The sequence below is a fragment of the Sturnus vulgaris genome, chromosome 2, assembly GCF_052056855.1.
Source record: "Sturnus vulgaris isolate bStuVul1 chromosome 2, bStuVul1.hap1, whole genome shotgun sequence".
NCBI lineage: Eukaryota > Metazoa > Chordata > Aves > Passeriformes > Sturnidae > Sturnus > Sturnus vulgaris.
In genome coordinates, this window is record NC_142244.1 from 94461843 (window position 1) to 94474806 (window position 12964).

General features: G+C 39.2%; 1 protein-coding gene across 3 annotated transcripts in view; it reads right to left on the minus strand.

Moving 5' to 3' along the window:
* The window catches only part of LOC148224908 (uncharacterized), a 403359-nt gene that overhangs the window by 268469 nt on the left and 121926 nt on the right, over window positions 1-12964 (minus strand). The window contains exon 2 of one of the 3 annotated variants that reach the window (XM_088160159.1): window positions 388-442. The exons of the other annotated variants lie outside the window; for them this stretch is intronic. Within the exon in view, the coding sequence (XP_088016285.1) occupies window positions 388-442 (55 nt within the window). The remainder of the gene's footprint in view (window positions 1-387; window positions 443-12964) is intronic. 3 annotated transcript variants of the gene reach the window in all.

The window sequence follows — 12964 nt, forward strand, 5'->3', positions numbered from 1 at the left end:
CCCAGCATGTCTCCCTTGGGAGTAAACTACCTTCTAATGTTTTTCCTCTAAAGATTAATTCCATTGTTATGGAACCTGTGTATAAAGGAATTATAAACTAATCATTAGTCATTTTCAAACCATTTGACCTTTCCAGCTTTGACTGGTGGAGTGTTTTTGGAAGAGGTCTTGTTCAGTTTGCCTTATTCACATAAGCTGGTTTACTTAGACAAATAGAAAAGGGACTGATATGTTTGCAGTACTGTGCTCATTTCAAAAGCAGAAAAAGTGGATATTTTTAATGAACTTCATTTTTGTTTTATGAAGTAATGTTTAAAGGATTAACAACTTTGGAAACCATGGAAATCTTTACTTTGTTCTACAAAATGACCCAAACCTCTGCCTTACCTTCAATACAATAAGCTCTCTCTCTCTGAACAATCCCATTAAATATGAGTGTTACCTGCAAAAAGAAACAGGTTTTTTAATGTGCACTTAGATGTTAAACAGTGCATTTGTCTCATGTCAATAAATAATTTCTAAAGTTGGATTTAAAAAAAAGTCATTCTTGAAAAGAATGTTTATTGCATGTTTAAGAAGAGTTTGCCTCGCCTATCAATCTATGTTTTAACATGATTACTGGTCTGTTTATATGGCAATTATTCAGGTGCAGAGAGCAAGCATGAATAAATTATCCTGGAATTCCTCTTTTAGGAGAAGGCCCCAACTTTCTACATTCCAGAATATCCTGATGGGTGTTACCAAAAATCAACATTTCACCTTGAAGCAAGACCATTCACAGCTTCCCTAAATCCCTGCTTTTAAGAAAGGTTCAGTCTGAGACCAAAGGCAGGAAAACGGAATTAATTCTAACTTTGTGTTCAGACTTCCCCCTCAATTTTCAGTGATAGCAGCTCTAAAATGCGGACAGTTTTTAGCTTAAAACAAATTAATATCATCTTAATCCAGATGTCTAGTTTCAAAAATGGGAAATATTTTTTTATTCTATCAAATCTGCCAGTCCCCAGGAAAAGGAGTTTTAAAATAGTCATATGCAAGAATTTTGACTGGATTCATCAATGAGTGTTCTACCCTGCACATCCTCTGGATATATTCTAGGTTTCCTCCTTTCTGTAAGTTTTTCTGATATGTATGCAGGTCAGAGCAAACAGATCCATGAAAAGTCCAAGCCCCTGAGCACAAAGGACACAAAGAGCAGCTGTCCAGCTTCAACCCTGCAGGCATAATAGCAGTAGACTTGTGATTCTCAGCGCTGCAGTTCCCCCACAGGGACATACATCTCCACACAAAAGCTTGCAAGGCTTTAGGGGTTTTTTTTGTTTTTTTTTTTTTTTTTTTTTTTTTGGGGTGGTTTGGGTTTTTTTTCTCTGTTTTAAAGGTGTGCACTAGGTTAGAGAAATTACATAATAGGGCCCACTCACATTCATTGCTCACAAACTACCAGATACTCAGATAACAAATAAATCCAGAGGCAAGTGCTAAAACTTCTTTACTTCTTTAGGTTCTGAATTCTGCTGATATCTTTCTGGGTTATTTATAGCCTTAAATATTCCTAAATCTTTGGAAGTATCCACTTGTTAACTTTCCTGGTAAGCACCTAAAATGAACTTATATTTCTATATCCTATCTAAAATGGATATCGGCTCAGCATACTGATATTTTTAATCACTATTGTTTAGATGCTTACAGTCTTCCTCATTTTACATAATTGTGTCTAAACACCTAAGCATATTTATGGTGCTGAATGTCATATAATCAAAATGTTTGACAAAATACATTCTCCCTATCCCCCGAAAAAACTCCCATAAACCTGAAAATATACCCGTGGTGGCTGACAATTCAATATAGGCAGGGTTTTAGACTTCAACATCAACACCTTTCTTTCCTTTGTTTCACAGCTGTGTTTTAATCTTTTAGAAGAACCTATGGTAAAAACTTGATGTCTTAATTTAGATTAGGGCCAATGGAAATTTTGCTCAAATATGGAGCACAACCTGTGCTTTTCAAACTGTGATGGTAAAGCCCAGTGATCTACACTGTATTTCTGAAGTGCATTTGAAAGCTATATAAGAAAAGGCAGACTATTTCCATAGATATTCACTGTACATGAGTCCATTGAAAAGTGTTATAATATCTTCAGATAAGAGAGACTGACAATCTTATGACTATAGAACTACATTTACAGTTTGTGGACAAAACAGATAAACCAAAGTGACCTAAACTAAGATATCTTCTCTGTTTCCTCAAAATAAAAAAAAATTATAGATATTTTTCTCCATTAAAAAAAAGTTTGTAGAAGTGTAGCATTTATTTCATATTTCCATTCCATGAAACTATTTCCTTCGATTGTACTGGCAATTTAAAATACAATTTATGATTAATCTTTTAACATATAATTTTATAAGATTTCTTTCAATTGCAATTACAAATTTTTAAAGCTGTGAATAGGGCCTATAAAAAATAAGCTACTACACAATTTCTCTAAAAGCCAGCAATACAGTAGATAACTCACACTCAGCTTAAAAAAACAAACTTCATAGTCCACCCATGTCCCCCGCCTGTTCCGCAAAAAATGAGATGTCATTTTTTTGTTGTTGTGTAAGCAAGAAAATCTATTAGGAGACAAGGTATTGCAATTGCCAGAACATCAGTATGACTAGTTGAGCTTCAGATGCTGGTTGACTTGGGATGTCAGAGTTCCCAGGGTTGTTGGGAGCCTGGCATTAAAAGAACAGATACAATCCTAAGCCTAAGTGTTAACAAAGACTGTTGGCATCCCAGAGGAGATTAGGTTGCTGATCTTGTAAAGATCAGCTACTTACTTAGTGATGTTTACACTGACATTGATGTAGTGACATCCTGATCTAATTACATGTCAATAAACCACAGTCCTGATGCCCTGAGAAGATCAGAAGAGGATTACAAGAACTGCGCTGCCAATCTTTAAAGCCTAAAGAAGCAACCCTGTGATTTAATTATCACGAATTCAGTAACTGTAAAACTATTGTTTTAAATTGGACAATTCTTTTCATAATTAGATTGCACTCCTCCCTATAACTATCACCTCTAAATTTTCCAAAATTCTGAACCCAATTCACTGCCTACACAAAATCTCTGGAAACTTGTTTTGATGCCACCATTTCATTTGTGTCTAGGATTCTAATTCTTTCAAGGATTTGTTTTAAATGTACATCATTATTTTCATGTTTACTGCCATAATACCAGAGTAACTTCAGGACTATGTTAACACTGGTGTGGTATTTTGACCTTGGCTGGATGCCAGGTACCCACCAAAGCTGCTCTATCACCCCACTCTGCAACTGGACAGAGGAGAGGAAATATAATGAAAGGTCTATGAGTTGAGATAAGGATAGGGAAAAATCACTCATTAACTATTGTCACTTTCAAAACAGACTCTGCTTGGGGAGTGAATGAATTTATTGCTAGTCAAAACCAGAGCAGGATAATAAGTGAAACAAATCTGAAAAATACTTCCCCCACCCCTTCCTTCTTCCTGGGCTCTACATCCTCCCCTCAATAATGCAGGAAGATGGGGAATGGGGTCTATGGACAGTTCATCACATGTTGTTCCTGCCTCTGCTCAGGGACAAAAGTCTCTGCTCCAGTGTGGGGTTCATCCCAAGGGAGACAGTTCTCCATGAACTTCTCCAGCATGAGTCCTCCCTATGGGCTACAAACTGCACGAATGTGGGTTCCTTTCCACAGGAAAAGCCTGCTCCAGCATGGGTTCCCCACAGTGTCACAAATCCCACCAGGAAAACTGCTCCAGCATGGACTCCTCTCTCCATGGGTGCACAGGTCCCTCCAGGAGCTGCCCATGGGGTCACAGCTTTCTTTTGGACATCTACCTCCTCTGAAGTGGGTCTCCTCCATGGGCTGCAGGGGGATCTCCTATTCCCAGGGTCCTCCATGGTCTGCACTGTGGACTGAAGGGGAACCTCAGCTCCAGCTCCAGGAGCATCTCCTTCCCCTCCTTCTGCACTGACCTTGGTATCTGCAGGGCTGTTCTTCCCACATACTCTCACTCTGCTCTTCTCTGAGTACAATTACAACTGTGCAATAACTTTTTCTTTTCCTTCTTAAATATGGTATCCCAGAGGCTCCACTACTCCATCTCATTGACTTGGCCTTGGCCAGGTCACATCCCTCTTGGAGCTGGCTGACATTGGCTCTGTTGGACATGGGGAAGGTTTCTGTCAGCTTCTCACAGAAGTCAGTCTGTAGCACATTCCCCCTCCTCCTCCTCCCCCAAACCTGCCTACACAAACCCAATCCAATCAGGAGGGTTGCTTACCTCCTTAATGCCAACAGCACTGGACGACCTATGCTGCAGTTTTAGGGATGGCTGGTTCTGCTAAGGGAAAGGTGAATTTATCATCCTCAAGGTGGAAAAAATGTAATTTTGCCTAAACTGCTAGGAAACTTCTTGATAGCTTTGCTGTAAATGTGAGAAGGTTTCATATCTGTAGATCAAACGCGAATTCCTCTATGCATCACACTATGGGTGAGGCCAGTACCCACTTTTAAGCACTTTCAGCTAAGCAAAACACAACTTAATCAGTCCAGAGCTACTTTTTTTTTTCAGCTAGTTATTATAATGCTTTGAAGGCTTTATTAAGCAAGATTTGACAAAAGGAGATGGATGTAGTTTCCCTTATCTTTTGATTTTAAGTAACTGGAATTGCCAGTGTTATTGAGTCAAAAATTAATCCTTTACCCTTTCTAAAATCTCCGAAGGAGCTCATTCTGAGCACTGTGTCTGCCTCACTCAGGTGGGATTTTGGTCATGATTTTACAAGAAAAGGCAAACTTCTAATGTATTACTGAAGTACAGGTAGAATCCTGTAGCAGAGAATCCTCTTCCAGGACAGAGTATTCCCAAATGTTTTATACAACAAGCTGGGTATTTTACCTGCTGCATTTTTAAAGCTCTGGGAGGGTGGGAGGGGATGCTGGAATTAAGGGAAAGAAACCCAGCTGGTTTTGCACAATTAATCTTACATATAATTTTAGAATATTTTTTTTTTTCTGTCTGCCCTTTTCTGTCTGGGGGGTTGAACCTGATGATTTCCAGCTCTGCTCCTCCAGCCTTGCCTACTACTTTCTCTAGTCTCTTTTTTCATCATTTTATTCACTCTTCAAATAAACCCCTGGGTAGTGATGGATGAAGCTTTCATTATGATATCCAAAGGTGCACAACTATTTCATATTACTGGAAGGGACACTATCTTGAAGAGCAGTTGAGTAACTTACAAGTCTTGGCCCCACTTTTAAAAATGACTCATGCCTTTTGAAAGTCAATGTTGTAGTGCCTTTCTGTGGGAGATGACAGCTTTCAAACATTTCCTGTGATGCAATAAATTGAAAATAAAGGAGATGTTTTTTAATCATAAGGTTTTGAATGAGGACAGCACTTGGGGGGATATGGGTGACTGAAAACTGACTCTCAGACTGTTTCAGTGATTTTGCAGATACATTTTCATTACAGAAACAGATTCTAGTGTGACCTAAACTTGATTTTATATAAATTATGTTACACATAAAACCATAAAGGACCAGTTTCAACTCTGATAAATTTCTACTGGCCTCATTCAATGCATACCAGGGATAAACATGCACCAAGTTATTTCAGTGTATGTGAAATAACTACTTTCCATGAAAAATTCCATTCCACATACCTACAGCATGCTCTGTAATAGGAGTAATAGCACAAAGCATTTAAAGCTTTTATCTCCAAAGCACACTGCAAACATTAGTTAATAGGAAGAACTCTCACGAAAGGACAGCTGATGAAGAAATTTCTTGGAGTAAACAGCTTTTGTTGTATATCAAATGAACTTCTATAAACTCAACAATTTTGAATTTTTCAATTCATAAAAGACTGCAAAACCAAAATATTTTACTGCAAGTATCTAATATAATATACTGCAAGGACAAAAGACCTCTAGTAAAAGGTGCTTTTATCTTCCTGATCACAAAGCTCTGATGCTGCAGGAGACTGAGCTGTGTGCACTGGTCAGCAGCACTTGTAAGCCTTTATTCATCTTTCAGCATGGACCTGCCTTCTCACCCAAGACATTCAGCTTCACTTTAAGCAATCTGTGTGGCTGCTCCCACCACCCTCTAGAGACTCACGGCTACATTTAGCCCCAAAAGGAACTTAAGTTCTAAAAGCGATAGTTCCAAAATCCACCTTAACTACAAGCCCAAAATAGCTGACGTGGATGTCTGCTCTCCTCTGAGGGTGTCTGCTTCTCTGTTTGAAGTTAATTACCTGCTATGGTCTTTCCTGAGACTTCTGTGGGTAAAACTGATGTGCTTTGGAACTAAGAGCTGTTCTGGACTCACTGTAATGACACACTAGATCTAGGGGAAAGCCATTCGTGCAGAGTTAGAAAACAACCAGCATGAAAGAGTCACTCAATATTTAGTTCACTGCCTAAATCCTCAAATATCTGTTTTCAACTTGAATTCAAATTGGAAACGTGATTTAAAATGCTTCATTAAAGACAGGAAAAAGGAAAAACCTCAGCCTGAAAGAAGAGTTGTATTGAACTTGAAGATAAGCATTTAACTTCTAAAATTTTTCAACCTCATAAAATTCCAGTTTGGCAAATATCAAAATGAAATGGTTCTGTACAAACACAAAAAAAATTGGGAGAAAAGTGCAATCTTTAGGAGCCGATGGAGAAATTGCAACAAACCCTCATATGCTGCAGTATGTGCAATTTTTAGCTCTGTGTAACCATATAAATCCTGTTTAATGTCAAAGAATACTCTCCAATACTTCTTACCACACCTCAGTGGAGGGCTGGTAACATGGAGCTGTAGTTTTCCCATTCCTTCTTGTCTTCACCACACTATGAATTCCTGCATCTAACATGTACTTTTTGGGAGTTTTCCCACGAGGAAAGGGAGCTAAGCTAACAAACTACCTTTTCCCAGACCCGCAGAAAAAAAGTTGCAATGGATATGTTTTATTATCACCAACAACAATCTAATTAGCTTCACCCTCCCCCACAACTCAGTGAGAACTTGTAACAGATACACAATGAGGAACATCAATGGGAAGGGAGTGTAATGTGATAGAGACTACATCAAAAAAGCAACATCATTTAAAAGGCTAATATACCACATTAAGATCAGAAGCTGAACCCTGATCTAAATTCTGGGCTCAATATATCCATTTGTCTAACTTCCTCGCTTCTGAAATTAAACATTATATAAATGTGTCGTAGTACTCCAGTTGTTCATCTCTTAAGAAATGAAAAGCTCTGAGTCTCATTCTGCATATTTAAAGAAAAATAAATTGCAGCTGAGAGATATAGGGCTGACTGAAATTGGATTCACTGTTTATCTAAAGTGGGCTCCCTTTCACTGCAACATGGGCAGCATTAGGATATAGCCTACATGGTCCCCAGCTCCTTCAGTATATAAAATGAGAACAGTGAAATCAGAGCATTTACTTAGTTTGTTGGTTTTTTTGGTTTTTTTTTTTTTTTTTTTTGACAGAGCAGATTTAGTTTGCTCTGTAAGATTATAAATTTTAGTGAGGTTTTTCTCCATTGTGTGCCACAGGATATTAAACAAAATTACTATTCAAGTGAAAAAAGCACACTTTTCTGTAACCTCAAGTAACTACAAAGCCTACTGTAATCACAACCACTGCTATCACAGAAACAGCTTGTCAGTTCTTATGCACACATCTTCATGGGGTCTTCTAGAAAGTGAGAGCTTTACAAATCCTTGGGAGAAACACAGCAGATTTCAATGAATAGTGCCGAGATTTACCACACTTGTGGTTCTAAACCATTTTCTATCAACACGAGTTATAATGCTTATTAGCCAAGTCGTCCTAGCAATGAGCTATGCAATAAGCTGCTTAGGAATTTCAGTGTCACAGTCTTTATAAAAGGACCTTGAAGCAGCTCTTTCACTCACACTGTTGCAGTTTTAGCATGGCAGGGACAGTGACTGTCCTGGTTCTGGCCAGGACACAGTTAATGTAATGCAGTAGCCAGGAGGGGCTCAGAGGTTATTCTCTATCACCTCAGATCATTTTCCAAGGATGAGGGAAGGGTCTGTCTCAGGTTAGGTAGCGTGGCAGAGGGAGCAGTTGGGTCTTTTTGGGGGTGAGCACTTGTGCCCAAATAGTGTGTTTCTTGTACAGTCTATTGTTAGTATTGTTGCTGTTGTTGTTCATTTTTAAAAGCCTCATTGCTCTTTCCAGTAAATTGTTCTTATCTCAGCCCATGATCTTTGCCTTTTGTGCCTCCAATTCCCCTTTCCATCCCACCACAGAGGGAAGCAGAGGCGGAGGGGGCAGTGAGCAGTCCGTGCATGGTTTGGAGTGTTTCACTGGGAGCACTGAGTCAGGGAATTTCATTCCTAAACCGCCACAGCAACAAATTGAACCCATACAGTAACAACTGCCATCTGAATCTTTATTCCTTGTTTTGGTTCACCAAGGGCAAATCGTGCTTGACAAACCTCATCACCTTCTACAACAAAGTAAGCTGCTTGGTTGATGAGGGATGAGCAGTGGGCATTGTCTACCTGGATTTCTTCAAGGCTTTTGACATCCACTTCCTAGAGAAGTGGATGTGTTGTGGTCTGGACAAGAGGTCCATGTGATGGGTGGGGCACTGGCTGACAAGGCTGCACCCAAAGGGTGGTGGCAAATAGCCCCTTTTCAAACTGACAGCCCGTCACAAGGGGGTCTTCCAGGGATCAAAAGTGGGTCCAACACTGCTTAGTATCTTCATAAGGGATCTGGATGATGTGGTCAAGTGTACCCTGACAAAGTTTGTTGATGATATTAAACTGAGTGGGGAAGAAAACACTTTCGAATAGAGAGCCACCCTGAAGAAAGACCTGGATAGGCTGGAAGAGTGGATTAACAAGAACCTTAGGAAATTCAACAAAGACAAGTGTAAGGTCTTGCACCTGTGAAAATTTAATCAAGGAGCACATCATAAGCTGGGATCTACCCATCAGGGAAGACATTTGCAGAAAGAAATCTGGGTTTCCTGGTGGACAAGAAATTCCATATTAGTGAAAGAGTATGATTGTGTGGCAAAGAAAGCCAACAAGATGCTGGGTTGGATCAATTGTACTTGTACTGAGGAGACCAGATTGAACACAATACTCCAGATTTGGCCTCAGTAGGGCCACTAGGAACAGCAGGATCATCTCTCTCAACCTGCTGGCCACACTCCTCCCAATGTCCCCAAAGACATCATTGACCCTCCTGGTTGCAAGGGCACTGCCAGCTCGTGCTCAGCTTGTCATTCCCTGATGCTCCCAGGTTCTTCTCTGCAGAGCTGCTCTGTAGGAGGCCAGACCCAGCCTGTGCTGGTACTTGGGGTTGTTCTTCCCCAGGTGCAGGACCCTACACTTGCTCTTGTTGAGCCTTTTTAGTTTTCTCTCCGCCCAGGTCTCAGATGATCAGGGTCCTGCTGAATGGCAGCACAGCCATCAGGAGTATTAACACTTTTCCAGTTTCATATTGTCAGCAAACTTACTGAGGGTACATGCTATCCTTTTTTCCAGCTCACTGATATGCAAGTTGAATAAGACTGGACCCATTATTGATCCCTGGGGGATGCCACAGACTACAGGCCTCCAGCTGGATTCTACTCCACTGATCATGACCCTCTGAGCTCTGCCAGTTCTCAATCCACCTCACTGTCCTCACACCCCACATTTCCTTTCTTACCCACAAGGATGTTATGGGAAATTGTGCCAAAACTTTGCAAAAGTCAGGGTAGGCAACATCCACTGGTCTCCCCTCATCAACCCATCCTGCCATGCCATCTTAGAAAGGCTATCAGATTGGTCACACATGATTTCCTGGTGGTGAATCCATGCTGGCTACTCCTGATGACCTTCTTTTCTTTTGTGTGCACAAGCCAGCAGGACTCTGCCAGTGCACGGCCATCATACATTTGTGCAAATCTTTCCAAGTCTTCTGAGAAACTGGAGCCACTTCTGCTGCCACACAACCCTTTTCTATCTGCAAGTCATTCCAGCAGAAATCCAAAAAGGCACCTCAATTCTTCTCTAGAGACACCAAGAGGTGTAAAAGAAGTATCCTCTTCTTTTGAGCCTCTGTTTCATTATCGTATCACTGATTTTAAGCTCTGGGACTATCTTGTGTGTCACATAATTAGACTTCCCCCTGGTTTTATATTTTTAAACAGTAAGAAATTACTTAGAAATAGATGCTCTCTATCCTAGTGGCTATTTCTGGAATTGTAGATCCTACCTTGGCAGAGAACTCCAAACAAAGAGGAAATAGCTGCAGAAGCAGAAAAGGCAAAACTCTGGAAATAATCTGCTGCCTCCTGTATTGCCTGTAACAAATCCCACAACATGGCAGCCACAAAACAACACTCACTGCTAAATGGGCAAGTCTATCCCAAATGAATGCTGACATTGAATTAAGGTGTCTTAATTAGGGTTGTAGCTGTCCCTGTAATATATGGAAAGAAAAAAGATGCTTCAAGGAGATGATTCAGTTAATTTTAAACCTGAATCACTTTCTGGAACAGTACATTTTTCTCCACTGCATAAGAAGGAACATTGCCTTAAATTAGGTAAGTCAGCTGTGTGCTAAATTTAAATGGGATGAATGTTAGCCAAAGCCCCCATCTGCATTAAGCAGCTGGGCCAATATTCAGCTAATCTCTTCTTTAGGAACTGATAGACTAGAATACACTGAGGCATCAAATTGATGATACAAAGGCATGTAAATACCTGCACAGGACCTCCCAACCTCTTATTTCATAGGACTTGTGTATGATTTTTGCTGCTGCCCAGGAAAAGAGCAGTCAAAGTCTTTCCTAAGTAAATAATTGCAGAAAGAAGAGGCAGAGAATAACAGAAGCTCTGTTTTCATAACTCCAACAGAAGGCCATAGAATTATGTAAATGAGAACTAATTTCCAGGAAAAAAAAGTATAAAATATTCCTGTATCAGATATAAACATTTTTCTCTGTACGTACAATGTTCATCTCAATTTGACAGGACTGCAAATCCTCATTGACTGCTTTGTGCATAAAACTGAGCAACTGAAACTTTTCCCCACTAAGTCTCATTTTTCAGGAAAGAAGAAGATGGGGATTAAAAAAGATTTAAAAAGCATCCACAGTGATTGCTTTAAAAGAGAAACCAAATAAACAGTCTCAGAAAACAGATTTTTCACAAGCTGAGGATATGCTGCTCTGTGTCCAGCTACTAACATATAATTAAGGCATTGTCTCTGTAGCAACAAGCAGAATGAGAATCTTCCTGAGCAAGAAGAGGCCTGTTTACACCTTTTCTTATTCTCAGTCAGCTTTTGCTTGTGGTTGTATATTTTTTAATGGTTCAATATTTACAAAAAGACTACAAAATTAAAAGAGATCCCACAGTTACAGAAGACAACATAATTATAAGGGTCAACTTGATAAGACATATAATCTTCAGAAACCTGCAGGTTTGCCTAATAAAATATTTATATCAGTCACCGTAGGACACCAAGTGAAAGCAATGGAAATGAATTCCTCAGGTGTAACTTTTCAGTATATGTGAAATGTCAAAGAAATATTGTATTTGTGAAGATTTTCAGAGGAAAGTATTTTTCTCTTTTTCTTCCTTACTAGATATAATTGCAAATTAAGTTAGCACTCTCTCTGAGGTATATTGATATCTTTTTTAATTTACTGTCAAGGGATTGTTGTTTACATACTCCACATATATACAGTTGATCATAAATTTGTATAAAACAAGTCAGTCTCTATCATTTTAAGATCAATATTCTCAGCTACAAGCAAACCTCAATGTGCACTGATAACACATATTTTTGTGCAGCCATGGGACAAGAGAAACAGAATGATGAGATCATGCATTTAAACTTTAGGTTTTAGTGAAATACTAAGGATCTACTTTCAAATTTAGATCTTGAATTTAACCCTATACACATATTTTTAAAACATCTCAGTATCAACTCTTCAAAACTATTGAAACACTAGTAAAAAGATGAAAGAAAATAAAGACAACAGGCTATTAGAAAAACAGGGGAGGAAGGAAATATTAGTATCAGGCATGGACCTGAGAATAGATACATCACTTTTAGGGAAATGCAGAGAAAAAACAAGCAAATTACTGTGAATCCAATTGAAAGCTGTTTCTAAAAACTGTGTAACTAAAAGTAACTAAACATTAGGTTGTAAAATTGCATTGAAAACGCTGCAGTATCTAATACAGCAACATGTCTTTTCTTGCAGTAGTACTATGGCATTGAAAGCAAACAGGACTTTCTGACTCCTCTGTTCCAGGGTGCTAGCAGAAACCAAATTGTGGGGTCTACTTTTGAAAAGCCAGACTTCCAGCTATGTAAGATGTATTGAAAGAAATTGTGGATACATTTCTGAAGGAAATAGTTCCCAGGGAGCTTATTGCAGAGGGATGCAATAAAACACAGGAGTAATTTAAAACCAATGTTGGGCTCATGAGAATTTTATAGACTGAGGGTAGGGGTGTAGTTTTCATAGGAGGTATCACCAGACTCAGAGACACATAGAATGATGAATAATAAAGAGAAATCTCTTAGCAGATGATTCTGAATGGTCTAAACAGAAGCAAAGGAGTCATATGGATGAAAAGAAAAGGATTTCACAGGTAGGAAGTTAAGAATGGGGCTCACAAACTCCTTCTGTGGTGGACCACTGAGTGATGTGGTACAGCAAGGGATGAGAGAGACAAAATCGGATAAATATTCATACCCCCTGTTTCATGTGTTTGTGTGTGTTTGTTTTTAAGACATACCGTTCTAGAGTAGCACAGAGCCATTATTATCCAGGCTTTACAGAATCTTTACAGAAGTGTCTTTTGTAACTTTCTGTTTTGTGCTGAGACAAAAGAAAAAAGCAATCAGTGATGAGGAAAGAGAGAATCAGCT